This window comes from Sapajus apella, unplaced genomic scaffold (genome assembly GCF_009761245.1).
Source record: "Sapajus apella isolate SASKATOON/1434 unplaced genomic scaffold, GSC_monkey_1.0 scaffold83, whole genome shotgun sequence".
In the NCBI taxonomy this organism is placed as follows: Eukaryota; Metazoa; Chordata; class Mammalia; order Primates; family Cebidae; genus Sapajus; species Sapajus apella.
The window spans coordinates 2,520,710-2,547,156 of record NW_022437023.1 but is presented as its reverse complement, the minus strand read 5'-3'; the positions used below and the strand labels follow the sequence as shown (position 1 = coordinate 2,547,156).

General features: G+C 43.6%; 1 protein-coding gene across 4 annotated transcripts in view; it reads left to right on the top strand.

The window, feature by feature from the left end:
- TCP11 (t-complex 11) overlaps positions 1-26,447 on the top strand; it is a 50,289-nt gene that overhangs the window by 16,768 nt on the left and 7,074 nt on the right. The window contains exons 1-3 of one of the 4 annotated variants that reach the window (XM_032253481.1): positions 12,544-12,859; positions 17,018-17,111; positions 23,399-23,519. In XM_032253481.1, the coding sequence (XP_032109372.1) occupies positions 12,736-12,859; positions 17,018-17,111; positions 23,399-23,519 (339 nt within the window). In that variant the 5' untranslated portion in view covers positions 12,544-12,735. Of the gene's footprint in view, positions 1-12,543; positions 12,860-17,017; positions 17,112-23,398; positions 23,520-26,447 lie in introns of those variants that run through there. The other 3 variants (XM_032253478.1, XM_032253479.1, XM_032253480.1) reach the window with 3 other exon arrangements.

Genomic DNA, 26,447 nt, shown 5'->3' with positions numbered 1-26,447 from the left:
TTTTTTTTTTCCCCAAAGAGATGTGGTCTTGTAATGTTGCCCAGGCTGGCCTCAAATTACTGGGCTCAAGCCCAAATAGCCTCCCAAAGTGCTGGGATTACAGGCATGAGCCACCAGACCTGGCCTAAAGGCCTTAAAAAAAAAAAAAAAAAAAAAGAACCATTATACACTTACTAGAATGACTTTTTAAAAAACTGACAGTTCCAAGTGTTGGTAAGGATATGGGACAGCTGAAACTTTCATACACTGCTGGTGGAAATGTAAAATGGTACACCCACTTTGGAGAAATGTTTGACCATTTCTTACAAAATTTAAACACCATATAATCCAGTAATCCTAGTCCTGGATGTTTACCCAAGAGAAATTAAGATATATGTCCACAAAAAAGATACACTAGAATGTTTACAGGAGTTTTATTCATAATAGTAAAAAACTGGAAACAGTCCAAAGCCCATCAACAGATAAAAGGATAAACTGTGATATATTCATACAATAGACTTCTACTCAGCAATGAAAAGGTACAAGCTACTGATAGATGCCATGGCATGGATAAATCACATAGACATGCTGAGTCATAAAAGACACAAAAGACTATTGTTATGAAATGATCATGTCCTTCTCAAAATTTCTAAGTTGAAATTTTTTTTCTATAACATGACTGTATTTGGAGATGGGGCCTTTAAAGAGACAATTAAGGTTAAATGAAGTCAAAGGGCCAGTAAGTCAAATCTAACAGAGAGCTATTGAATTGGGGCCCTGACCCAGTTGGACTAGTGTCCTTATAAAAAGAGGAAGAGACACCAAGGATGTGTATGTCCTGAGAAAAGGCCATGTAAGGACACAACCAGAAGACAGCCATATGCAAGCCAAAGAGAGGGGCCTCAGAAGACATCAGACCTGCCGACATCTTCATCTTGGACTTCAAGTCTCTAAAACTGTAAAAAATAAATTTCTGTTGCTTAAGCCACCCAGTCTGTGATATTTTTTGACAGTGCTACTTGCCCACAACTACATATTGTGCAATTCTTTTTTTTTTTTTTTTGAGACAAAGTCTCACTCTTGTTACCCAGGCTCAAGTGCAATGGCATGATCTTGGCTCACTGCAGCCTCCACCTCCCGGGTTCAAGCCTGCCTCAGCCTCCCAAGTAGCTGGGATTACAGGCACCTGCCACCACACCCAGCTAATTTTTGGTTTTTTTTAGTAGAGACGGGGTTTCACCATGTTGGCCAGGCTGGTCTTGAACTCCTGACCTCAGGTGATCCACCCACCCTGGCCTCCCAAAGTGCTGGGATTAGAGGCATGAGCCACTGCATCTGGCCAGTTCTATTTATATGAAGTTTTTGAACAGGTAAAACAGATCAGTTGTTGCCTGGGCCCTGGGATAAGGAGACAGATATTAACTGTGACCCAGGACAAGGAAACCCTTGGGGATGATGGAAGTATACTGTTTAACTGTGGTGGAGGCTTCGTGGATATATGTATTTGTAACACTCATCAAAATGTATACTTAAAATTCACACATTTATGAAAATTATACCTCAATAAACTTGATTTTAAAAGAAAATCTTTGTGGAATGTAGACATCTGAAACTCAGTGAAAGAAACAAAATATTTGGTAAAAAGCATAGACAAACTATGGAATGGAATGTAAGGGAGTTGTGAAGTCTGCCAGTGCTTCACAACTTTCATTTTGCAATTGTGAATGTTTAGAGAGGTGTAGTCTCAGCAAACAAGGCTGTGTGTAGTCTCGGTCCTATGTCCAAAGTGGGATGCAGACAGAGCTCTATATGCTAAAGGCCCCTGGAATCATAACCATGTATTTCCCAAACTTTATTCATCAAAACAGCCAACATTAAACATCAACCAACTAGTACAAAGATAGTATGTTCGTCTTTTTTTAAAAAAAAAAGCTAAATACAAAATTTTGTATCTTTCTTACCAAGTCTCCATTTCTATCATCAACTGACACTGAAGTTTTATTTAGCTGGATCTTTCTGGGTTTCCTGTTCTCAACTTGAACCGGGCATGGCATCAGAGCCCCTCTGGGATGCTTGCCTCACAGTGACCAAAGATCCTCATTATGGCACTAGAGAGTGTCTGCCCTAGTTAGGATAACTACTCTTTTTTTTTGAGATGGAATCTCACTTTGTCGCCCAGGCTGGAGTACAGTGGTAGGGTTATCTCTGCTCACTGCAACCTCCACCTCCCCGGTTCAAGCAATTCTCCTGCCTCAACCTCCCAAGTAGCTGGGACTACAGGCGCCCGCCACCACGCCTGGCTAATTTTTTGTATTTTTAGTAGAGACGGGGTTTCATTGTGTTAGCCAGGATGGTCTCCATCTCCTGGCCTCGTGATTTGCCCGCCTCGGCCTCCCAAAGTGCTGGGATTACAGACGTGAGCCGCTGCCAGGATAACTGCTTTCTAACACTGCAGCTCCTGTTTCTTTTCTTACTATAGAGTAGAAAAGAGAGATGTGGATTAGATGATGATGATGATGATGATGATGATGATGATTTTTTTTTTTTTTTTTTGAGACGGAGTTTCGCTCTTGTTACCCAGGCTGGAGTGCAATGGCGCGATCTCGGCTCACCGCAACCTCCGCCTCCTGGGTTCAGGCAATTCTTCTGCCTCAGCCTCCTGAGTAGCTGGGACTACAGGCACGCATCACCATACCCGTCTAATTTTTTGTATTTTTAGTAGAGACGGGGTTTCACCATGTTGACCAGGATGGTCTCGATCTCTTGACCTCGTGATCCACCCGCCTCGGCCTCCCAAAGTGCTAGGATTACAGGTGTGAGCCACCGTGCCCGGCCGTGGATTAGATTATTTTTATGGCGTTTTTCAGCCGTCCCCTCGCGCTCTGAGGTTATATTACATTCATTCATGACTTCGCTCGTTCATCATTCAGCTATATGATGAGGTATCTCTCCGTGTCCAGCTGTGTATAAGCGCTGGGGGTGCAGCAGTGGAGATGGACAGGATGCGCGCCCTCATGGTGCGCACATTCCAGCGCGGGTGGGGAGCGGCAAGCATCCCAAAACAAGTCAGCTTCAACGACAATGTACTGGCTGGATGCTGGGGAATCTCGGGCAAGAGGGTGGGCTTCAGGGGCTCCCTGCCTCTCTCCTCTCAGTGAGGCTTGAGTCAGGTGGCCTCCCACCCCAGTAGGACAAAGCCTGGAGCAGGAAGGACTCTCACTTTCCAAAAAAAGGCCTGAGGAAGAACGTGGAGCAGGGACTTTGCCGGAAGCCACTAGCTAACCTCTCCTTGTGATTCGTTGGCCCAACGTGTCACGTGTTTTTATCTGAACCAATCACTGTAAGGGAGACAGGACCTGTGGACCAATCAAGCTTCTCCATAGAGCTGGGTGTGGTGGGAATGAGTTGGGCGTGCCTCGGAGCCCAAAAATTAGATGGTGCTTTGTTCTAGTTGACTTAAATTAACTCTAAGGGGCACATAATAAACTTAAACAGTAGTTTAAGACAGCTGATAACCTTTTAGCAACTTCCCGAAGTACCGACTTCAAATGCTGGTGTTAACTGCAACCAGGGAGTATCTTAACACAAAACAAATCAGGAATGTCAAGAGGTTTCACTCCACTTCTGTTGTGAGAGGCAGTCAGGAAAGACCACTTTCGGGAGGCAAATCTTGAGTTGTCTCTGGAAGCACACAGCTTGGCTTTGAGTTCCCAGTCTTGATTTCCCAGCTGGCTAAGTTCCTTAAGTTCTTGAAGCTTCAGTTCCTCTCCTGTTAAATGGGTACTATAACAGCTTTTTGTAGGGTTTGTAAGATAACTAAATGAGATATTATACGTGAAGTCCTCTTAGAACAGTGCCTCGCATATAATGAGTGCTCAATATATTTTTGGTGTCATTATTTAACTTGTGTGGAGCCATCCCAGTTGCCAACATCACTAGATAGAAGTGGATATTTCTGTTTCTGACCCACATCTTCATCTTCTCAGAATCTGATTTTAGGTCGCAGTTGATCAAGTATGGGATATTTTCTTACGTATTTGTCAAGGTTCTGTCCACCAGTATTTCTTTTCTCCCAGGCTTCTCCAGCTCTGTGGCTTCATAAGGTGATAGGAAAATCAGGTTAAGGGTTCTGAAGTCGGACTCCGTGGGTTCAAGCCCCTGGCCTACCACTTACTCACTCTATGGCCTTGGAGGGGATATTTAAGTTCTCCTCATCTGTAAAGTAGTATAAAAATAACATATTTGTCATATGGTTGTTGTGTGTATGGTAGGAACATGTCTATGTGACTGGCTCCCCAAGGTCCTTTCACATGGTAAATAGATGTGTCTGGTATTATTACTATTTCATTTATCAGTCATGACTCCTGACCTCTATTCCTGTTATCAGTCCCAATCCCTCTTCTTAACTCCAGGTGCTTATTTCCAGATGCCTGCTGAATAATTCCTCATAAAGATCCAGCAAAATGTCATTCACAATCGATCCTAAAATACAGCTAAAAAAACAGCCATCCACTCTCCTCTTTCCCCAAATCTACTCCTCCTCCTTACAACCCTTCTTTCCATTAAGGTCAGCACCTATGGGAAACAAAAGGCTTTGTTCCCTGTCTCAAGAGTACCAGACATTAGAAAGCCTTGCTCTCCCTCCCACCCCCAAATTCTCAGAGTTGCAGGGCACTTCCACTCAACTTCAGGGAAATGAGGCCAGGGCTGTGACGTGACTTGGCCAGGGTCACTAGCAAGTGGGCAGCAGCAGAAGTCCATGCCTCCTGTCTTCGAGGTGACTATCCTTCCACCATCCCGTGGCTTGCAGTTTCTCTGAACCATTGAATCACCCTGACATGGTTGTCCTAAGGACCCCTCAACAGGCTCACAGCCCTGGAAGTTGGGCAGGGGAGACTGGAGGTTCCCAAGTAGTTCTTGAAACAACCAAAAATTAGATTTTTCATAAGCTGAATCTCTTGTTTATCCTGAGTTGTGTGAGGGTGGGGAGGTGGGGGAGGTTAGCTCCTTTGAGAGTTTCCAAGCATTATGAGCAAAGTAAAACCCAAACTGAAGGATATGAGTCATGCTGAGTATGTCTCTGTCAGCCACAAATGGGTACAAGAGATGTAAATTCTGCATGGGTTGTAAGTGGCTTAGCCAGTGTTTCTCAATGAAAAATTCCACAGCACGGAATTTGAGGGTGCCCAAGGGAGCCCTCTATGCCCCTTACTGCAGTCCCATCTCTCTTAGCCCTGACAGATCTCAGGTGAGTAACTCTGCAACTGATTGGTGCTAAACGGCGGCCACATAGACTTCAGACACCAAAACAACCATCTAGCTCATCGAGTTCCACTTCCTCAGATCATTGAAGTCAGAAAATTCCTGCCATTCCTGAGCTAGTAACACAGACTCAGACCCAGTGACCTCCTTTTGTTCCCGCTGGGGACTGCAGCCCCTCTGCAAGTTTAAACCGTTCAAATGAGCTCGGGCTTCATCTTGGAGACGCTGTCAGTGAAGGAAATGGGAGTGGGGAGGCAGGACTGGGAAGGATCTACAAGGTGAAAAAGGATGGCCACGACTTTCCCCATTCCCCCACCACACTGTCGTGGGAAGAAAAAACGTCCCAAAGAAAAACTGGAGTATAAAACTGTTCTCTGTTCGTGGAGACAGAAAGAATAGAGCTTACCAGGGTCTGGAGGGAGCAAGGGATGGGAATTATTAATGATTACAGAGTTTTTTTCGGGATGATTAAAAAGTTTTGAGTATAGATAGTGGCGATGATCACATACCATCGTGAATTTATTTAATGCCACTGAATTGTACACACTTACAAATGGGTTAAAATGATAAATATTATTCTGTGTACTTGGCCACAATACAAAAAAAAAAAACTACAATAATGTCCTAACCACCCTCCCCTCACATTTCTTTGGAGATGGACTTCAAATAGGCTGGCCTTTAAGTCTGTGTGGCTGGGTTCTTTGTCAGGAGATCATTATACTTTGCTTTAAGCTGGTGGTTCTAAAGAATTATGGATGACACAAATGACTGAAACTGATTTATTTCTCAAGTGTTTGAGGTTCCTTCATCCCTACCCAATAACGTCTAGTCAGGAAAAGCTTGTCTTAACCAAAGTCAGAAAAATAAAAGAAAATGCACAAGCCATCATCTAAAGTGGACCCTGGTTTAAGAGGATCTCAGATTTAAAAAACAAATTGAAGACTGATGATTTGCCTTACGAAAGACTGCTTCTCTTAACAAAAGAGTTTACTCAGAAGTTCTTTAAGAAGAGAGCCCCCTGGTGCATTTAATGATATTATTGGATTAAAAAAATCATCTGGACCATTGAAGGGCATTGCACTGTAACTATATGAATACATTGTATTGTGTTGTCAGAATGGGAATAAAAGAGTCAGGATTCTTTGACAAATGGAGCATTTTGGCCTGAAGTAACACAAAGTGGGAACAAGATGAGTTTTCTCGGCCTAAAATCCCAGTGGCTTTCTGGAAAGGCTCTGGCAGTTTATATGATTTATTTAAGACCAGCTAAGCCCAAGGCCTGTGATATGTCCATTTTGAGAAAGGGCCTGTGCCAAATTTAGGGTCAAAGTTCTAACGCTGCTCATGCTAACCCCCGTCACCTGCCCATTTAATCATAAACGTTCTCAGACGTGAGCTCAACTCTGTCCTGCAATGGCAGAAAAATATATCTGTTGCCAGAAAGTGGATTCTCCAGTGATGAAGAATGATCCTTATTTATGTCTGCATAGGTACATTCTGGGGCCCATAAAGGTTTAATTGTCCCTCTAACTAGTTTTTTAAAAAAACCCACAAAGAGGCTGCCAGCTTTCCCCAGAGTTTAAAACCAACTGAATGCGGTTCTGTGGAAACTGCTTTAAGTGTGTAACTCGCGCCATGTCCTGGGGCACAAGGCGTGATTGTTTTGGGGACTAAAAAGATGCAGCTCTTAGGAGGACTTTTAAAGTCAGTTTTTGTGGCTTTCGGCTGCTGCTGACCCTGGGTTGCTCTGCAGAGACAGAGAGAAACTCCTTCATCTAGGAGCCAGCCTCTAGTTACTCCCATGGTGCCACTGCCCCCTGCTGCCACCTTCCGGTTGGGGGCGGGAGGAGGGGCACTCCAGTGTCACAGGGTCTTAAAAGTCCTTTTCTCTCAGACATTGTCTTTGTTGGTTTAAAAGGCTCTCTCAGGAAGCTAAGGACAGAGGAGAGACAGAAGGAGAGAAAACATGTCTATATGTTTATGAGACAAAAAGAGAAAGACAGACGCTGGAACCGAGACTGGATCCAGAGACACTTTGCTTGACCTCTTGGGTGTGTGAGAGGAGCAGTGGCCCATACTCTGTCACTCCCTTACAATGCAGTCTCCCAATAATTCCATAATTATTGATTGGACACCTACTATGTCCCAGGCAACAAGCAGTGAATAAAATGCACACAGTCCCTGCTCCCAGAAAGCTCACAGTCTCATGGGAGAGTCACAGTCTCCTGGGAGAGTCACATTTCAATAAAGATTAAGTATGCCAACAAACATGTGATTACAAAGTGTGATGAGTACTGTGGAGAAAACGTGCAGTGTTGAGAAAAGCTAATGGAAGGCCATGGAAGGTCCTCTGAGGAAGTTAGGCCTTGTAAGCTGGTTCTGAAGGATGAGAGTCAGGGAGGCAAAAGGGGCTTTTAGAGCAGGGAGAAGCATGCTAGGTGGAAGGAACAGCATGTGCAAAGACCCTGAGGTCAGAAGAGCAGAGCCTGTGAGGTGTTGCTGACGGAGTGAGCTGTGGCTAGAAAATGAGGCAGTAAACACTGTTCCCAGAATCTTCTTTGTCTTCCGCTTTGAGCCTCCTCAAAGATTTGTAGTGGTTTCCCCATCCATCATACTTCACATAGAGCTTCAAAGGATCACCTCCAGACTGCCCGCAGATTCCTTCAACCCTTCTCTTTCTCTTGGGTTCTGCGGAGAAAACACATTTGTCAAAAGACTAAAGCAAATAGTTTTGACGTGCGGTTCTGTACCATAAGGGAGGCTATAATGAAGTCGGTCCCAGTTTACATGACTCCAAATGGTTCCATTTAAATATCCCACCCTGTATTTACGTGTCCCTACCACTGAAGTTGACTGTTTATCTTCCAGTATACTCGACTGTACTTGCATCTTGGCCTTTATTTAACTGCATCCCTTACTTTCTCCATTCCATATCCTACCATTTACATTTTTCTTCAGGAAATGTAAATAGTTATTTACAGTATTAGCTTTTACTCTTGCATACCTCTATACATTACAGAGTAAACAGACTGTGATATGGGTTCTAGTCCTGAATTTTCCATAAACTGGTGGTGACCTTAGCCCAGTCATTTAACCTCACCGAGCCTAAAATGTTTCTTTGTAAAGTGAGGGGGTTTTCATTTTTGTTTTATGTTAGCTAGCAGATTTGTATCCAGAATTCCTCTTAAATTCTGTGATTCTGTATCTCTTCCAGCCACCTCCAAGTATTTCGCTTGTATCTTTGTCTTTATACGCCCCTCTTTCAGAATGTCTTTGTGGGTAGGACTGACTTTCTACATGATGTGCTTTTGTGGGATAGTGTACACAGAATAGCATTTAACAAATGAAAACAGATCACAATACCGGGCTTGAGTTAAAGCTCTCATATGTGAGAACGTGGTTGAGGAATAGGAAGATTCTAGTTGCAGGCCCGAAATTACCACAAACTGTTTCTCAAACTAGGTTGTAGGTACCCACAGGGATATACAGAGGTGTGCCAACAAGCACAGGAAGCCCTTCCTTCTGGAACAAGAATTCTACCCAAAGATTTGAGGGAGGGGTCAGGCACAGTGGCTCATGCCTATAATCCCAGCACTTTGAGAGGTCGAGGTAGGCAGATTGCTTGAGCTCAGGAGTTTGAGACCAGCCTGGGCAACATGGTGAAACCCCGTCTCAACAAAAAATGCAAAAATTAACTGGTTGTGGTGGCACACACCTGTAGTCCCACCTACTTGGGGACTGAGGCAGGAGGACTGCTTGAACCCAGGAAGTTGAGGCTGCAGTGAGCCAAGATCGCACCACTACACTCCAACCTGGGGAACAAGGTGAGCCCCTATGAAAAAAAAAAAAAAAAAGATTTGAGGGAGGGAAATAGACTTTAGTATTAAAACAAATGGATATATTATGAATAGAAGAGAAAGTCATACAACATCTTGGTATAAAAAGGGAACCCTGGGCTGGACAGCTTTGGGTATACTTCAGTGTAAGAGGAAACAGGGCTTTTACTTCTGTTCTTGGGTTGCTTGGAAATACTTGCTTTATGGGTCATTTGAGGTATATGCACTTTAATAGGGCAACGGTGTTAAGTTATCCAGGAAGGGCATTCCTGTGAAATAATGGACATATGTAGAAACTTCAGTTTTACCCATTACAAGAGTTGAAAGAGGGTCCTGAGGTTGAGGGAGAACCAGACCTAACATAAGCCAAAGACCAAATGAGTTAAAGAATCTTTTTTTTTTTTTTTTTTTTTTTGAGATAAGAGTCTCACTCAGCCGCCCAGGCTGGAGTGCAGTGGTGCCATCTCGGCTTACTGCAACGACCATCTCTCAGGTTCAAGCCTCCCTCCGGTCCCAGCCTCCCAAGTAGCTGGGATTACAGCCACCTGCCATCATGGCCAGCTAATTTTTGTATTTTAGTAGAGACAGAGTTTCACCATGTTGGCCAGGCTGGTCTTGAACTCCTGATCTCAGGTGATCTGCCCGCCTCAGCCTCCCAAAATGCTAGGATTACAGGCATGAGCCACCGTGCCCAGCCAAGTTACAGAATCTTCCTGAGGACCCTAGCTAAAAGCTAGGCTTGAACTGACCCAAACACCAGCAAGATCTTTCACCCTTTCAAAGTCCTCAGGTAGCACTTCTTGTTCATATCCCTGGCCCTGATACTTACCATGTCGTATTTTCTTGTGTACATATGGATTCTCAGCCAGAGTGAAGGAGGTGGTGTGAATTAAGAAAAAGTATCTGATCAAGAGTCAAGACCTTGCTTACTGTGTGACTTTTGGTTACTCTCTGATCTCCAGCTTGTTCACCTTTCAAACAGGTCCAGTATAACACCTGCCTTGCTACTGAATAGACTTGTATGCAGAGCATACAGATCTTCGATGTAAAAGCCTTCTGTAAATCATTACACAAAAATCAGTTATTAACTAAGACCCCAAAGAGAAAACGTGCTTATCTCTCACATCCTCTTTCTACTCCCCTCAACCTCTAACTTTTGCCTGGTTGGTTCTGATGACTATTAACGATAAAGATCATGAAATGCTGTACCTGGGCTTACCCTAGGAAAACTAATTTTGTCTTTCTCTGCTACCTCCTTTCCCTCCTCTTCTGGCTTTGGTCCCCTCCCCTCCCCCCTACTCCCACTACCATTTGCTCCTGGGCTGTTATTTCTTCCCACTGACCCTCCCAGAGAATTTGTATATTAAGAGAACACTTAAAGAGACAATTTAATGTATATGAAAGGATTGTTAGAGGAATTTCTGACATCAGTAGGGAGTTATACAGCAATGCCATTTTTGTGGGGGAAATGAACTGGTGTCATTCTGGAAACTTTCTCCCAGAAATAAAAATGCCAAATGGAATTCCCGATTTGTATTTTTAAAGAGAAATCAATCGCCCATCCTAAATATCTCTCTATGTAATAAGGAAGCATCATATTTCATTGAAGTCTTTGCTCAAGAAGTCACCATGCAACTTCCTCACACTTATGGTGGGTTTAGGGTGAAGGGTGGCCGCTTCACAGTCGCATCCCTGAGGCAAACAGCAGGAGAGGGTGAGGAGGAGGAAGGGGCAGGTTTGGTATGGGTGAGTCTGAGATACTCTGGATAGACAGTAACTCGGCTAGGCCACTCTCCTCGTATCTGCCTGGGCCTCAAAGTGGAATGGACTTTTTTAACGCACAAATCTTCTTGGGCCTCTTTATAATTTTCCCCTCCCAAACCCATGAGTTGTGCAAGAAATATCCACACATCCACACTAACAAGGCAAAGGTTTTGTTTTTTTGTTTGTTTTGTTTTGAGACGAAGTCTCGCTCTGTCACTCAGGCTGGAGTGCAGTGGCACGATCTTGGCTCATTGCAACCTCCATCCCGCCAGATTCAAGTGATTCTCCTGCCTCAGCCTCCCAAATAGCTGGGATTACAGGTGCCCCCCGCCACACCCAGTTGACTTTTTTGTTTTAGTAGAGAGGGAGTTTTATCATGTTGGCCAGGCTAGTCTTGAACCCCTTGACCTCAGGTGATCCATCTGCCTCAGGCTCCCAAAGTGCTGGGATTACAGGCGTGAGCCACCCCGCCTGGCCAAGGCAAAGTTAAGGAGAACTCAGTCAAGGCAGTTTCTTACTGTAGTATCTTCTGTGTGTGTGTGTGAGAGAGACAGTTTCCCTTAGTCACCCAGGCTGGAGTGCAGTGGCGCGGTATCGGCTCACTGAACCTCCGTCTCCCGAGTTCAATTGATTCTCCTGCCTCAGCATCCTGTGTAGCCAGGATTATAGGGCCTGCCACCACGCCCAGATAATTTTTGTATTTTTAGTAGAGATGGGGTTTCCCCATGTTGGTCAAGCTGGCCTTGAACTCCCGACCTCAGGTGAACCATCCGCCTCGGCCTCCCAAAGTGCTGGTGTTACAGGTATCAGCCACCGCACTCAGCTTCTTACCGTAATACTTTCATCTTTTGCTTTGTTACTGTACACTTTCACGGTAAGAAGTCGAGACAGAGTAATAAAGAGGGACATGAGCAGGTGAAGTGGAAATGCTTCCTTTCCATTTTCTCAGGCGGGGGCACTCCATGTCTTCACATCACTGCAAGGGCGACCGAGTAGACTCAAGAGTCAAGAAAGGTGAGGGCTGGAGCCCAGGAGCCGGAGGGCGGCCACGCGCGGGAACCACGGTGGGCAGAACCTGGCCCCAGCCCTGGCGGCTCCTCCGCTGCTCCCACACGTGACGGAAGAGCGCGCGACCCCTGCGCCCCTGCTGCGGTGGCGGAGGACACGCTGTGGAGATAACCTCCTGGGTGTGGCTCCGCTTCTCGTCTGTCCAGGCTGGAGAAAAGCCCCAAGCTTGTTCTGACGTCGTCTCAGCAGTTCCACGCCATCGTTTTTGAGGGGCGGGAGCTGACCGGTAGGGGCGGCCCGAGCGACCTGCTCGAGGCTTGGTTGGCTGGGAGCTCAGGAGCGACGCACGAGCCGGCCGCTTCCGGCCCGGGCGGGCGGCACGTGCCCCGCCCCGTTGCCCCGGCGACGGCGGCGGTTTGTTCTCAGACCCCAGCCTCTCCCACAGCGCGCTCCTCCCCGCCGCCCCGCCGCGGTGGTACGGTCCGGGGCGCCAGGCACGAGGCCGCCCGAGCCGGCGCCAGTGGGCGCCCCGCAGCGGGGGAGGAGGAGGTGAGGTGAACGGCTGGGACCCGGAGGCCGGCCGGCGGCGGCGTTTCTGGGAGGAGTCCGCCTCACCGCGGAGGAAGGGGCCTTCCCACGCGGCCCGCCCTGCGCGGGGCTTCTGTGGCCTTAGTTTCCTCGTTGAGGCCCAGCGCTCCATTTCTCTCTCATTCCCGACTCCCGCTCCTCCAGGCTCTTTTGCCCCTGTCTGCCCCTCAGCACCCCGAAGACCCTGAGGTCGCTACCCCCTTTCCCGCCGCCCCCAGGTGGGGCCCCAGGGTCCCCCCAGCCCCTTCCCAGACGCCAACAACGCGCCTTTCTCCTTCACCCAGATACCATCAGCAAAATGCCGGACGTCGAGGAGAGTGTGCCCCCGAAGGACCCTGGTGACTCAGAGGGCGGGTCCTGTAAGCCGGAAACCTCAGGACTCCCCCAGGAAGACAAGAGCGGCCCCGAGGACCCCCCTCCCTGTAGGTCCAGGACGGCGGTCCGTGTGGCCCCTTCGGGGCTGCTTAGTGTGGGGGTGTCCGCAGACCCCCCCCATTCCCCAACTTTTCTCTCTTTCACCGTCCATCTCTTGTTCTCCTTTTCTCCCCCACCCGCCTTTACTTATAAGGCTCGAGGCCCCCTGTTGACCAGAGGTCTTCAAAGAGTTTTTGGTCCTGGAGAAAGAAGTGACCCAAGCGTGATTGCTTGAATCTGACGAGATTTGAGACTGAGTTGGTTCAAAGCCCTCCTTTGTATTGTATTTTGAATATGTAGGGGGAAATGGCAGATCTGGGTTTGATTTTAAAGAACACGAACGATCCCAGACGGGAATTGGGTTTTCTCAGCGCTTTGCTGACTCAGGAATGTCCTGGGCTGAGTCTCCAGCTCGGTTCTGTAGTAGATGTTCTTTTGTGCTCATGTTGGGGCACAGGGTCTCCTCCACGCTTCGTGGTAGGTACAGCCTCACTGGAACTCATGCTTTATTTCTTTTAATCTCCAGAGAACGTAACTAGTCATCAAACTGAAGAGCTGTCCACATGCAACAACTTGAGCTAAAATTCTTGACTATTGAAATGCGAAAAATTAGTTTGAAACTCTGCGGCTGAGTTAGATTCGTTTCTCTTGTGGCCACAGGGCGTCGCTGCTGGTTAACAGAATGGCAACAGCTGTGACCCTTGGTGAAGGATGAAAAGTCCATTTTTTTTGTAAATACAATTTAAGTTTTTGAGGTGTCTATTTAAGTGAATCCTTATACGAAACAACTCTCAGTAAAATGAATAATCAAATTTCTTTTTTAAAGAATTTGAAATTTTGTATATTAGGTTGACTTGGGTTACATTCCTTGAAAATGTCTTTGTCTTGGGGATCTGGGTTTTTTAAATCTATTTCAGTTAAATTTTATGTCTAATTTCATTTTGAGCTCTCCTCCTTCCTGAATTTTAGAGCTGTGCTGGAGTTGCTTAGTGCTGTGTTACTTTTGAGCAACAGAACAGTCTTACCGAGGCAGGCTGTGAACTTTGATTTGCTGCAGTTGGAAAGTGCTTCTGTGTGTATTTCCTTCCGTCCCTCAATAAGCTGCTGTAGCTCAATCCCCTTCTGAAGATTTTCTCTTAGCTCTCATTTAGCATTAGTGAATTAGCAGTGAGTCTGTTTCCATATTTGATTGTGTTTTGCCATTTTGGCTGGAACTAAAGACTTCAAAGAGGCTGCAGAAATAAAGGGAACTTCAAGCATCCACTTAAGGTCCAGTGTGCTTTTATGTTGCCCTAAGCAAGGGACTCAGTGGGTTTTTGGTAAAGGTCTGCGATCCCCTTAGCTTTTTATTTTGAAATATTCTAAATCTGATGATGAAAAGTAAAAAAGAAAAAAATACAGTGAATGCCCACATTGTAATATTCTGCCATATTGCTTTTTCTGTCTCCCTGTGTATTTCTCTCTCCCCCGTTTAAAATTGCAACGTCATTAGTTAATTTTTGTTGTTGGTTTTTGTTTGTTTGTTGTTTTTTGAGATGGAGTCTCACTCTGTCGCCCAGGCTGGAGTGCAATGTCGTGTTTTCACCTCACTGCAATCTTCACCTCCTGGGTTCAAGTGATTCTCCTGCCTCAGCCTTCTGAGTAGCTGAGTATGCCTGGCTAATTTTTTTATTTTAGTAGGGGGCGTGGTCGAGGCTAGGCTGGTCTCGAACTCCTGACCTCAGGTGATCTGCCTGCCTTAGCCTCCAAAAGTGCTGGTTTTTTTTTTTTGTTTTTTTTTTTTTTGAGACTGAGTTTCGCTCTTGTTACCCAGGCTGGAGTGCAATGGCGCAATCTCAGCTCACCGCAACCTCCGCCTCCTGGGTTCAGGCAATTCTCCTGCCTCAGCCTCCTGAGTAGCTGGGACTACAGGCACACGCCACCATGCCCAGCTAATTTTTTTTTTTTTTTTGTATTTTTAGTAGAGACGGGGTTTCACCATGTTGACCAGTATGGTCTTGATCTCTTGACCTCGTGATCCACCCGCCTCGGACTCCTAAAGTGCTGGGATTACAGGCTTGAGCCACCGCGCCTGGCCAGACTTCTTTTAATTTTTATTTTTTGTGGTTTCATAGTGGGTATATGTATTTATCAGGTATATGGGGTATTTTGATACAGGCATATGATGTGTAATAATTACATCAGGATAAATGCAGTATCCATCATCTTAAGCATTTATCCTTTGTGTTACAGGCAATCCAACTATATTCTTTTAGTTATTTAAAAATGTGCAACTAAATTGTTGACTATAGTCAATCTGTTGTTCTATCAAATACTAGATCTTATTCTATTTTTTTGTACCCATTAACCATCCGTGCTTCCCTGCAACCCTCTAACACCCTACCCAACTACCCTTCCCAGCCTCTGGTTATTCATCATTCTATTCTCTATCTGCCTGAGTTCAACTGTTTTAATTTTTAGCTCCCACAAGTAAGTGAGAACATGTGAAGTTTATCTTTCTGTGCCTGACTTAATTCACTTAACATAATGACCTCTGGCTCTATCCACGTTGTTGCAGATAACAGGATCCTGTGGGTTTTTTTGTTTTGTTTGTTTTGGCTGAATAGTACTCCATTGTGGATATCTACCATTTGTTTGTTGATGGACACAGGTTGCTTCCAAATCTTGGCTATCATGAATAGTGCTGAAATAAATTTGGGAGTGCAGATACCTCTTTGATAGATTAATTTCCCTTATTTTGAGTATATACCAAGCAGTGGGATTTTTGGATCATACGGTAGCTCTATTTTTAGTTTTTTGAGGAACCTCCAAACTATTCTTCATAGTGGTTGTACTAATTTACATTCCCTCCAACAGTGTACGAGGGTTCCCTTTACTCCGCATCCTCACCAGCATTTGCTATTGTCTGTGTTTTGGATAAAAGCCATTTGAACTGTGGTGAGATGCAAAGTCATGACTTCACCTCTAAATATTTCATCATGTATCTAAGAGCAAGGGCTTTCTCTTATGTAACTTTTCTACAGTAACCTTATTTTTCCTTTTACGTTTCAAATATTTTTACTGTAGAAAAATTATACACATGAAATAGAGTGAGCCCCCATTTATCCATCACCCAGCTTCAACAGTGATCAACTCATGGCCAATCTCTGTTCATCTATATCTCCTCCACATCTTGGAGCCAAATAATTTTCTGTGAAAAATCGTGATGCTTCATCAGAAGAGAGTGATAAAATAAGATAAAATATTATTGATTGTATACAGCTTCATTTTATACACCAAGTAATCATTGTAACTGCCAGATATACCTATTATGTGTGAATGCTATCAGCTGTACTATAGGTCTGTACTAAAAACTTAACAGTGGTTGCCAAATGGCTGTGCTAGTCTATGACAAAATTCTTAGCAATATTTAGTGAAATGAAATCATAAAGATATTGTAATGAGTTTTCCTAAAGCTAAATTAATTCGATTTAAAGGACTGTTCTTTATTTTGACAATATTTTCTTTCTGGTTTTTTTTGGAGATTAAACTATCTTTTCTTTGATGAGATGATGATTTTGGTGGTGGTAGATGGATTGTTACTTGCTTGTTTCACTGTCCATAGTAGGCAAAATAAAAAGTTAGCAAAGCTGTTTTCAATTGCTTAAAATCTTTTTGGAAATTTTATTAGTCTATGAAATCCTAAAATCTGGGAGCTACCGCTTTAGAAGACCAAATGACTTTGACACTATTCAGTAAAATCTGAGTATTATCTCTAGGGAGAATTTAGCTTTCATCATGTGTAGCATCAGAGGCAGGAAAAGGAATGTGGAATCTTAATACTTAGAGAAATGGTTTTTTTTGCAAATTTCAAATTATTGTTTCTTTGCTGTTACGATTTTACTCTTTAAAAGTTTTCCATCTGTTTCACTTCCTGCTCTTTATAAACTAGCTCTCTGTCCTACCTTCCCCCAATATTGGACTACTTATTCTGAAAGTTTCTAGCACTGTTGTGGGGCATAGAGTGCAGGAAACATAAATCACTAGAATAGCTGGGTGAGTCTGTGTAAGACCAGTTTGATGAATCTAAACTTGAGGCCTATTAGATTGAGTGAATTTCTGAATAAAATAGAAATTCAGACTTGCATGGGTTCGTTGTTGTCCACCATCAGTTCTTTCTGTCATAGGTCTGACAGAAACTGTTAATGAAGTTTCCAAGCTGAGCAACGAGATTGGGATGAATCATGATTACATGGAAGAGAAGGTTTTACCTCCAAGCAGGTATAGACTCTTCTTCTTTCTCCATGTTACTCATTGAGGCATAGGTACTTAGCTCTAATGGTACTTAGCTCATAGGTACTTAGCTCTAAGCTAAGTACCTTCAGATCAGACTTGAAGCATTTTTATTTAATAATACAATCAGTATTTAAACCAAGAGGTCTCAACAACTGAAACAGAAGAGTAATAAGTTGTTAGTACCAAAGAAGATCAAGAAGCAAATGTTGTTTAGCCAGCAAATAAACCAAAGCAGCATTTGTTGGATTAAATAGTGTGGATTTCAGATCTTCTCTGAGAAACTTGGAGGAAGCAGCCTGTAGCTCTTACCTGTTGCTGCATAACAAATTGCCCCAAAATTTAGCAGCTTAAAATAACATTTCATTTTTTCATTTGGGGTGGGTTTTTTGGTTTTTGTTTGTTTTGAGGCAGGGTCTCACTCTGTTACCTAGGCAGGTGTGCGGTGGCATGGTCATGGCTCACTGCAGGCTCCACCTCCTGGGCTCAAGTGATCCTCCTACCTCACTTTTTAATTTTAATTTTAATTTTTAGAGATGGGATCTCACTGTGTTGGCCAGGCTTGTCTCAAACTCCTGGGATCAAGCAGTCCTCCCACCTCAGCCTCCCAAAGTGCTGGGATTACAAGCATGAGACGCTGTGCTCAGCAAAATGATATTCATTATGTCACAGTTTTTGTGGATGAGAGATATGGGCATGGTTTAACTGTATGCCTCAGGCATAGAGTCTCTTATGAGTTGTAATCAGTCTGGTGACTCTTGGCCAGAGGCTCCCTCAGTTTCTTGCCACGTGAACTTTTCTATAGGGCAGCTCTAAACATGGCAGCTGGCTTTCCTCCAAGGGAGAGAACAAGGTGTGTGTGAGAGATGGTACCCGTGACAGAAACCAGTCTTTTTGTTACCTAATGTCAGAAGTGATATCCATTGCTTCTGCTACATTCTTTTTGCTTTAAATGAGTCATTAGACCCTGCCCACACTCCAGGAGAGGCTTCCACAAAGATGTGAATACAGTTGGCTCTTATATCCGTTGGCTCTGCATCTGGGGATTCAACCAACTGCACATAGACAATATTAGAAAACTAAAATTAAAAATAACACAATAAAAATAATACACATTTAAAAAGCAGTATAACAATTATTTACATAGCATTTACATTGAAATAGATATTTAAGTAATCTAGAGGTGATTTAAAGTTTACGGGTAGATATGTGTAGGTTATATGCAATACTATGCCATTTTATATCAGGGACTTGAGCATCCATAGATTTCTGAGGGGGATCCTGGAACCAATCCCTCTTGGATATCATGGGATGACTGTATCAGGAAGCAGAGATCTTTGGGGCCATCTTGTCAGCTGCCTACCATATGGCTCCTATCAGCTATCCTTTTAAGTGGCTTCATACTAAATAGGCACAGATAAAGCTTTTCTGTTAGTGGTGTTTTGACTGTTGGGATTTTTTTTCCCCCAGGTTCATAATTCAGTTTAACTTATTTATCAAAATCTGAACTCTGTTGATAAAGAATGCTTTCTCACCCACACCAGGCTTTGTTTTTATTATTCTTATAGTGACATTGTGGTAAAGAAGAACCATTCAGTAAGTATGAATTGAATTAACTCTGCTGGTTTATTGACAATTAAGTGGGTAAATTTCAGTGTCAGATTTTATATTTTTAAACAATTCTTGGTCAGGCACAGTGGCTATTGCCTGTAATCCCAGCATTTTGGGAGGCTGAGATGGGAGGATTGCTTGAGGTCACTATGTAGCCTGAGCAACATAGTGAAACCTTGTCTCTACCAAAAAAAAAAAAAAAAAATTTAGCCATATGTGATGGTGCATGGCTGTAGTCCTAGTTACTGAGGAGACTGGGGTGGGAGGATCACGTGGGCCAGGGAGGTCAAGGCTGCAGTAAGCTGTGATCGTGCTACTGCACCGCAGGCCAGGCAACAGAGCAAAACTCTGTCTCTAAAAAATTTTTTTTAAATATTCTATCACAAATGAGACTGAAGAAAAAAAATTAAAAATAAATTTGTTCTAATTTCCCACCAAGAGACAAATAATGACAACTTGTGATTCATTTGCGATCCTTAAATGCTTTTATCAGAAGGCCACTGCGGGGCATCTGTTACTAAATGGCCTTTCTCCATCACATGTTGCTCCTCTGGTCTTCATGCTCCTTTGATCTGTTCTTGCCTGGTGCCAGCAAGTTTCCATGCTGGGCATAACTCTGAGAACAGGTTTTCACCAAATGAGGGTCTCCCAGCTGCTCTCTCGCTGTTTAGATATGTTTGTTGCTGACAGGGGAGGAGAGAAAACAAACTGGGAGAATAAGGTCTGTGATAGGGTGGTGGTGACGGAGTTGCAGGTGCATGGGAGATAGAGGGGTATGGCAGGTAGAAGAAACGAGAGAGGAAAAAATGAAGTGAGAGCAATAGTACTGTTCAGAGCTGGGTTTCCAAGTATGGTGATATAAAAATTACGTTTGGAAAAAGGCTGAAATCGTTTGAGGTGACTCATATTGGCAGTTGGCTTTACCTTAGGTTCATAGGATGATATTAATTACAATTGTAGATTCCTAAGGGAAATTCCATTCTCAGATATTCATTTACCAGGCATTTATTGAGTCCTTATTATGTCACAGGCAAAATGCTGGGGGCTAGGGATAGATATAGATAAGGCATTGTTTTTGCTGTCAAGAAGCTTTTGTAGGGAAGACAGTTGAATAATAGAAAATGATTGATTAGTCTGATAAGTTCCCTTGTGGCTGTGCATATATAGAGTTTAATAGCAGTTGTTCAGCTACCTATGGAGGATCAGGGAAGATTTGCCTATGGAGGAAGATTTGGCCTATGAAGACTTGAGTCTTGGATGTTGAATAAGTGCTGTCCAGGTGGTCTTGGTGTGAAAGGTTACAGCAGGTAGTGGAGACAACATGTCAGAGGCAGAGAAAGGTGGTAGAACATGATATGTTCTTCACAAGCAGTTTGCTGTGGCTGAGCACAAGGTGTTACAAGGCAGAAGAAAATACATTGCAGAGAGAGGGCAGAGCAGTATGATATAAGGTAACATAAGCCATTTATCTTGCTGGTGATAGGGGAGCCCCCAAAGGACTTTAAATGAAATGTCATGAAAAGTGACATCTTAGAAAAAGCATTGCTTTTAGAATGAATTGGTGGCAGTATGGAAAACAGATTATAAAGGAACAAGACTAGAGGCAGGGAGACTAGTTAATTTTAAGAGATGATGATGGGAGGGAGTTGGGGACAGTGGTTCATCTCGGTAATCCCAGCACTTTGGGAGGCTGAGGTGCGTGGATCACTTTCACTTGAAGTCAGGAGTTCGAGACCAGGCTGGCCAACATGGCAAAACCCTGTCTCTACCAAACAAAAAAATTTTTTTTCTTTTTTGAGACAAAGTCTCATTCTGACACCAGGCTGGAATGCAGTGGTGCAATCTGGGCTCACTGCAGCCTCTGCCTTGGGTGCAAGTGATTCTCCTGCCTCAGCCTACCGAGCAGCTGGGACTATAGGCACACACCATCACACCAAGCTAATTTTTTGTATTTTTTAGTAGAGATGGAGTTTCACCATGTTGGCCAGATTGGTCTTGATTTCATGATTCACCCACCAAAGTGCTGTATTTAAAGGCGTGAGCCACCGCACCTGGCCTACCAAAAAAAATTTTTTTAAATGAGCTAGGTGTGTTGGTGTGCACCTGTAAACCCAGCTGCTCAGGAGGCCTTTTCCAGAAAGTCATATTGTTGGAATCCTACAATATGGACCCTGTTCCAATTAGTTGTTTCACTTAGTAATTTCATTTAAGTTTCCTTTATGTTTTTTTGGGGGCTGGATGGCTCATTTTTTTCTTTCCATTCCTTTCTTTCTTTTTTTTTTTTTTTGTGATGGAGTCTCATTCTGTCACCTGGGCTGGAGTGCAATGGCATGATCTCAGCTCACTGCAACCTCTGCCTCTCAGTTTCAAGTAATTCTCCTGACTCAGCCTCCTGAGTAACTGGGATTGCAGCCACATGCCACCACTAATTTTTGTATTTTTAGTAGAGATGGGGTTTTGCCATGTTGGCCAGGCTGATCTCAAACTCCTGGCCTCAAGTGATCCGCCTGCCTTGGCCTCCCAAAGTACTGGAATCACAGGCATGAGCCACTGTCCCCAGCCTTCTTTTTCTTTTGAAATGGAGTCTTGTTCTGTCACCCAGACTAAAGTGCAGTGGTGCAATCTTGGCTCACTGCAACCTCCACCTCCTGGGTTCCAACAATTCTCTTGCCTCAGCCTCCTGAGTAGCTAGGATTTCAGGTGTACATCACCACGCTTGGTTAATTTTTGTGATTTTAGTAGAGACGGGGTTTCACCATGTTGGCCGGGCTGGTCTTGAACTCCTGACCTCAAGTGATTCACCTGCCTCACCCTTCCAAATCATTTCTTTTTATCATTGAATAATATTCCATTTTATGGACAGTTTACTTATCAGTTGAAGGACATTGTTGTTGCTTCTAGGTTTTGGCTGTTATGAATAAAGCTGCTATAAACGTTTGTGTGCAGGTTTTTGTGTGAACATAAGCTTTCAACTCATTTTCGTATATACCCTGGAGCATGATAGCCAGATCATATGTAAGAGTATATTCAGTTTTGTAAGAAGCTGCCCAGCTGCCTTTAACTGGCTGTACCATTTATATCTGATCAGCAGTAAATGTGGGTTCCTATTTCTCAACATTCTTGTCAGCAATTAGTGTTGTAAGTTTCCTGATTTTGACTATTCTAATAGGTGTCATATAGTGGTGTCTTTTTTCTTTTTGTTGTCTTAATTTGCAACTCCCAAATGACAAATGACGTTGAGTGTCTTCTCATACACTTATTTGCCACCTGTACATCCTCTTTGGTGAGATGTCTGTTAAGGTCTTTGGCCTATTTTTTAATGGATTGTTCATTTTCTTATTGTCAAATTTTAAGAGTTCTTTGTATATTTTGGATACATAGCCTTATCAGATGTGTATTTCAAAGATTGTTTTCTAGTCTGTGGCTTGTTTTTTCGTTCTCTAAACAGTGTCTTTCACAGAGCAGAAGTTTTTAATTTTAATGAGTCCAACTTAGCAGTTTTTTTCTTTTGTGGATTATGTTTTTGGCATTGTATCTAAAAGGTAATCGCCAAACTCAAGGTCACAGTTACCTAGATTTCCTCCTATGTGATCTTCTACAAGTTTTACAGTTTTGTATTTTATAAGTAGGTCTGTGATCCATTTTGAGTTAACCTTTTGTGAAGGGTTAAGGCCTGCGTTTAGGTTTTTGTTTTTGTTTTTTTAATGCAGATATCTAGTTGTTTCAACATGCTTTGTTGAAAAGCTCTTATTTCTAAATTGAATTGCCTTGGTTGGGTGCAGTGGCTCACAACTGTAATCTCAGCACTTTGGAAGGCAGAGGGAAGTGGATTGCTGAGCCCTGGAGTTCAAGACCAGCTTGAGCAACATAGCGAGACCCCATCTCTACTAAAAATTAAAAAAAAAAAATAGCTGGCACAGTGGCTCGTGTCTGTGGTCCTAGATACTCTGGTGGCAGAGGCAAGAGGTTTGCTTGCACCTGGGAGGTTAAGGTTGCAGTGAGCCTTGATTGTGCCATTGCATTCCAACCTGAGCAACAGAGTGAGACCTTGTCTCAAAAGATAAAACAAATTTCCTTTGCTCCTTGTGTTTTTTTCAAGGTGGAAAAGAAAGGCTGATCTTTCTGGCTGCCATTATTAGATAGATGGTAGTGCCACGGAAATTGGGACTACAAGAGGAGCAAGTTTGGAGGAGAAAGATAATGAATATAGTTTTAGACATGCTGATTTGGACATATCTGTGGACATTTGGTGTTTTCAAAGAAGGATCCTTTCCTAGATTTCAGGAGTATAAGAAAATGAAAGACCATTTAGCTCAATGCTTTGTATGTACACAAATGGAAATCAAGTTATATATCTAGGCTAGGTGCACAGTCAGTACTAAAAGTCCGCATGACTTCTCTCCATTCAGGGTTCTTCCTACTGCAGAGGGAGGGCTGCTCTGGAACTACAAGGAGCCCTTCTGAGAGGTTTTATGATTGCCCTTGAAATACAAATCTAACCCTTGCTTGTTCAACTCCGCTGCAGTTCCAACATAGTTCCTGGCCTTTCCCTGTTATTATAATGGTCTTTTACCATAGCAAACTCAGTTTGGGGTTTAGGAGGTTGTGACACTGTAACCATTTTGGGGTTGAGACAATAATCTGCTCATTTAACCCTCTTATAGTCTGGAAGGCAAGGTCAAGGAGACAATGCACAATGCCTTTTGGGACCATCTTAAAGAGCAACTATCAGCAACTCCCCCTGACTTCAGTTGTGCTCTTGAACTTCTGAAAGAAATTAAAGAGGTGAGTGACTGACCTTCCGTTTGTAAATGTAAAGTTTCTAGACATCTCCAGCTCATTAGAATGTCAGTGGCTAGCAAATCTCAACTGAACATGGTCCATGAATCAGAGACTAAGCAATAAACAGAAATCGCACAGTAATTTCAGCAGGGAGGGTTTAATATAAAATTATTATAACAGGGAATAGGAGAAATGAGGACTTGGCTACTAAGAGTAAAGAGAACTAAGAATTATTGAACATCATATATAAAGGGCATCTGTCATACCCCTACGGCTGAGAGAGGCCACCCAAGGACCTCATTTGAAAAGGTGTATCTATTCCATGAGAAGTTGCTGGCCTGTGCATGCTGCTGACCACAGTACACTGCAGGAGCCAACCACTGGAGAAGCTATTCATGCTGCAGGAGCTGTGTACTGCAGGAGCCTGCTGAGTGAGCATACCAGAACCAGGAAGAAAAGCTCTTGCCTTTTACAATGTCTTTCTAGTATGCGGCAGACATACCTTAAGGTGATCACAATGTTCTGCACTCTTGTATAATCTCCCCTTGAGTGGATGAGATTTGCCACTTCTAGCCAATATGGCAAAAGTGATGGTATATCACTCCCATGATAACATTTCATCATATAATACTCTGTCTTAGGAGACTGGAGGGAGAGATTCTCCTGCTAGGCCTGAAGAAGCAAACAGCTGTGTTGTGAACTGCCTACCGGGAGGGCCACATAGCAAGGCACTGCAGGTGGCTTTTAGGACCTGGAGTTAGCATCCAAACAACAGCCAGTAAGAAGCTGGGACCCTCAAGTGTACAGTTGTGAGGAAATGAATTCTGCCAACAATCTGAATGAGCTTGGAAACAGAATCTTCCCAGTCATGTTTACAAACGAGAATGCAGCTCAGCTAACACTTTGCTTGCAGGCTTGTGAGACCCTGAACAGAAGACCCAGCTAAACTGCGTCTATACATCTGACCCACAGAAACTGAGATAATAAATGTATGTGTTGCTATAAGCTGCTAGGATTATGGCAGTATGTTAGCACTAAACACTAAGTAACATCTTCTACAGATGAAGCTTAAAATGTGTCATCTGGAAAAGGAAAGATATGGAAAGAATTTAGCTCCATTTTCACAGAACAGAGAAAAGAACAATGGATTAGGATCTGTGAGGCAATATATTGATAAATGGCACATTCCACCCCTATAGCTACTCAACTTCTACATGCACTCTTCTATACACATTTGAATTCCTGAAAAGAACTCTTACAAGACAGCTAGCTATTTATCATTTATCTTCGCCCCAACTGAGGAGACATGGCCCAAATAGTTACTCTATCCATCACTCAAATTCAGCCAGTTTCACTGAATGTTCTGTTACCTAAAGGCTAAATCATAAAGTTAACTTCTAACAACTTGTATATAAAATAACAATGGAAAGAAGGAGGAAGAACAAAATGTTGGCCTATACAAATAAACATACATATAGTAAGCAAAGATAAAATTTATAGTTCTGTTTCCATAACTGGTTACAAGGCTATAGTTGATATCTATGGCTTCCTTCTTCCACTATTCATTCATTCCATATTTCCTTTGTCCTTGGCCAGAACTTCAGCTGGTTGGGGTTCTTTATCCGGTGCAGTGACCCAAACCTTCATTGCTGAAGAGCCTGAGACATTTACTTTCTGCCAAGGCCCAAGAAACTTTCTCAAAAGGCAAATTATTATCAGTAAAGAAGGGATAGATTTGCTTCCAATTTCTAAAGGTCCATGTGTGGTTCTCTTATTGGTGCTGTGCAGCACCCTTATTTGCTATGGACACTTAAAGTGTCATTGGATCTGCAGGATCATAAGGCCCAAATGGTAGAGTGGCTTGTACTACAGTCTAAACTTGCTGCAGAGCCTACTCTTGCTCTAGTTTGTTAGCACCCCCCACACACACACTGCAACATATGGGTAAACGTGAGTGATTCTAACTAAATCAAAATCACTCAAATGAATGTGAAAGTAACAAACACAAATGTAGTGTATGTTGCCTCAAAAATCCAAAAAGGGGCTGGCTGTAGTGGCTCAGGCCTGTAATTCTAGCACTTTGAGAGGCCAATGAGGGTTATAAGTTGCTTGAGCCCAGGAGTTTAAGACCAGCAGGGACAATAAGTGAGACCCCCATTTCTAGAAAAAAATTTTTTTTTTTTTTTTTTTTTTTGAGACAGGGTCTCACTGTATCACCAGGCTGGGGTACAGTGGCATGATCTCAGCTCACTGCAACCTCCACCTCCTGGGTTCAAGTGATTCTCTTGCCTCAGGCTCCCCAGTAGCTGGGACTACAGGCACCCGCCACCATGCCTGGCTAAGTTTAAGTAGAGACGGGATTTCACCACGTTGGCCAGGTTGGTCTCGATCTCCTGACCTCATGATCCGCCTGCCTTGAGGATCCCTCCCAAAGTGCTGGGATTACAGGCATGAGCCACTGTGCCCAGCTGAAAAACAATCTTTTTAATTAGCTGCAGATGGTGGTCATGTCTGTAGTCCCAGCTCCTTGGGAGGCTGAGGTAGGAGGATCACTTGAGCCCAGATGGTGGCAGCTGCAGTGAGCTGTGATCATGTTGCTACACTCCAACCTGGGCAACAGAGCGAGACCCTGTCTCAAAAAAAATCCAAAAAGTAGAACCAGGTGTAGTGTGGCTAATGACTATAATCCCAGCACTTGGGGAGGCCAAGATTGGAGGATAGCTTGAGGCCAGGAATTTGAGGCCAGCCTGGCAACATAGTGAGACCCCACCTCTACAGAAAAAGAAAGAGAGAGAAAACTGAGCTGGATATGGTGACATGGGCCTGTAGTTCTAGCTACTCAGGAGGCTGAGGTGAGAGGATCACTTGGGCTCAGGAGTTGGAGGCCATCATTATGCCACTGCACTCCAGCTTGGGCAACAGAGCAAGACT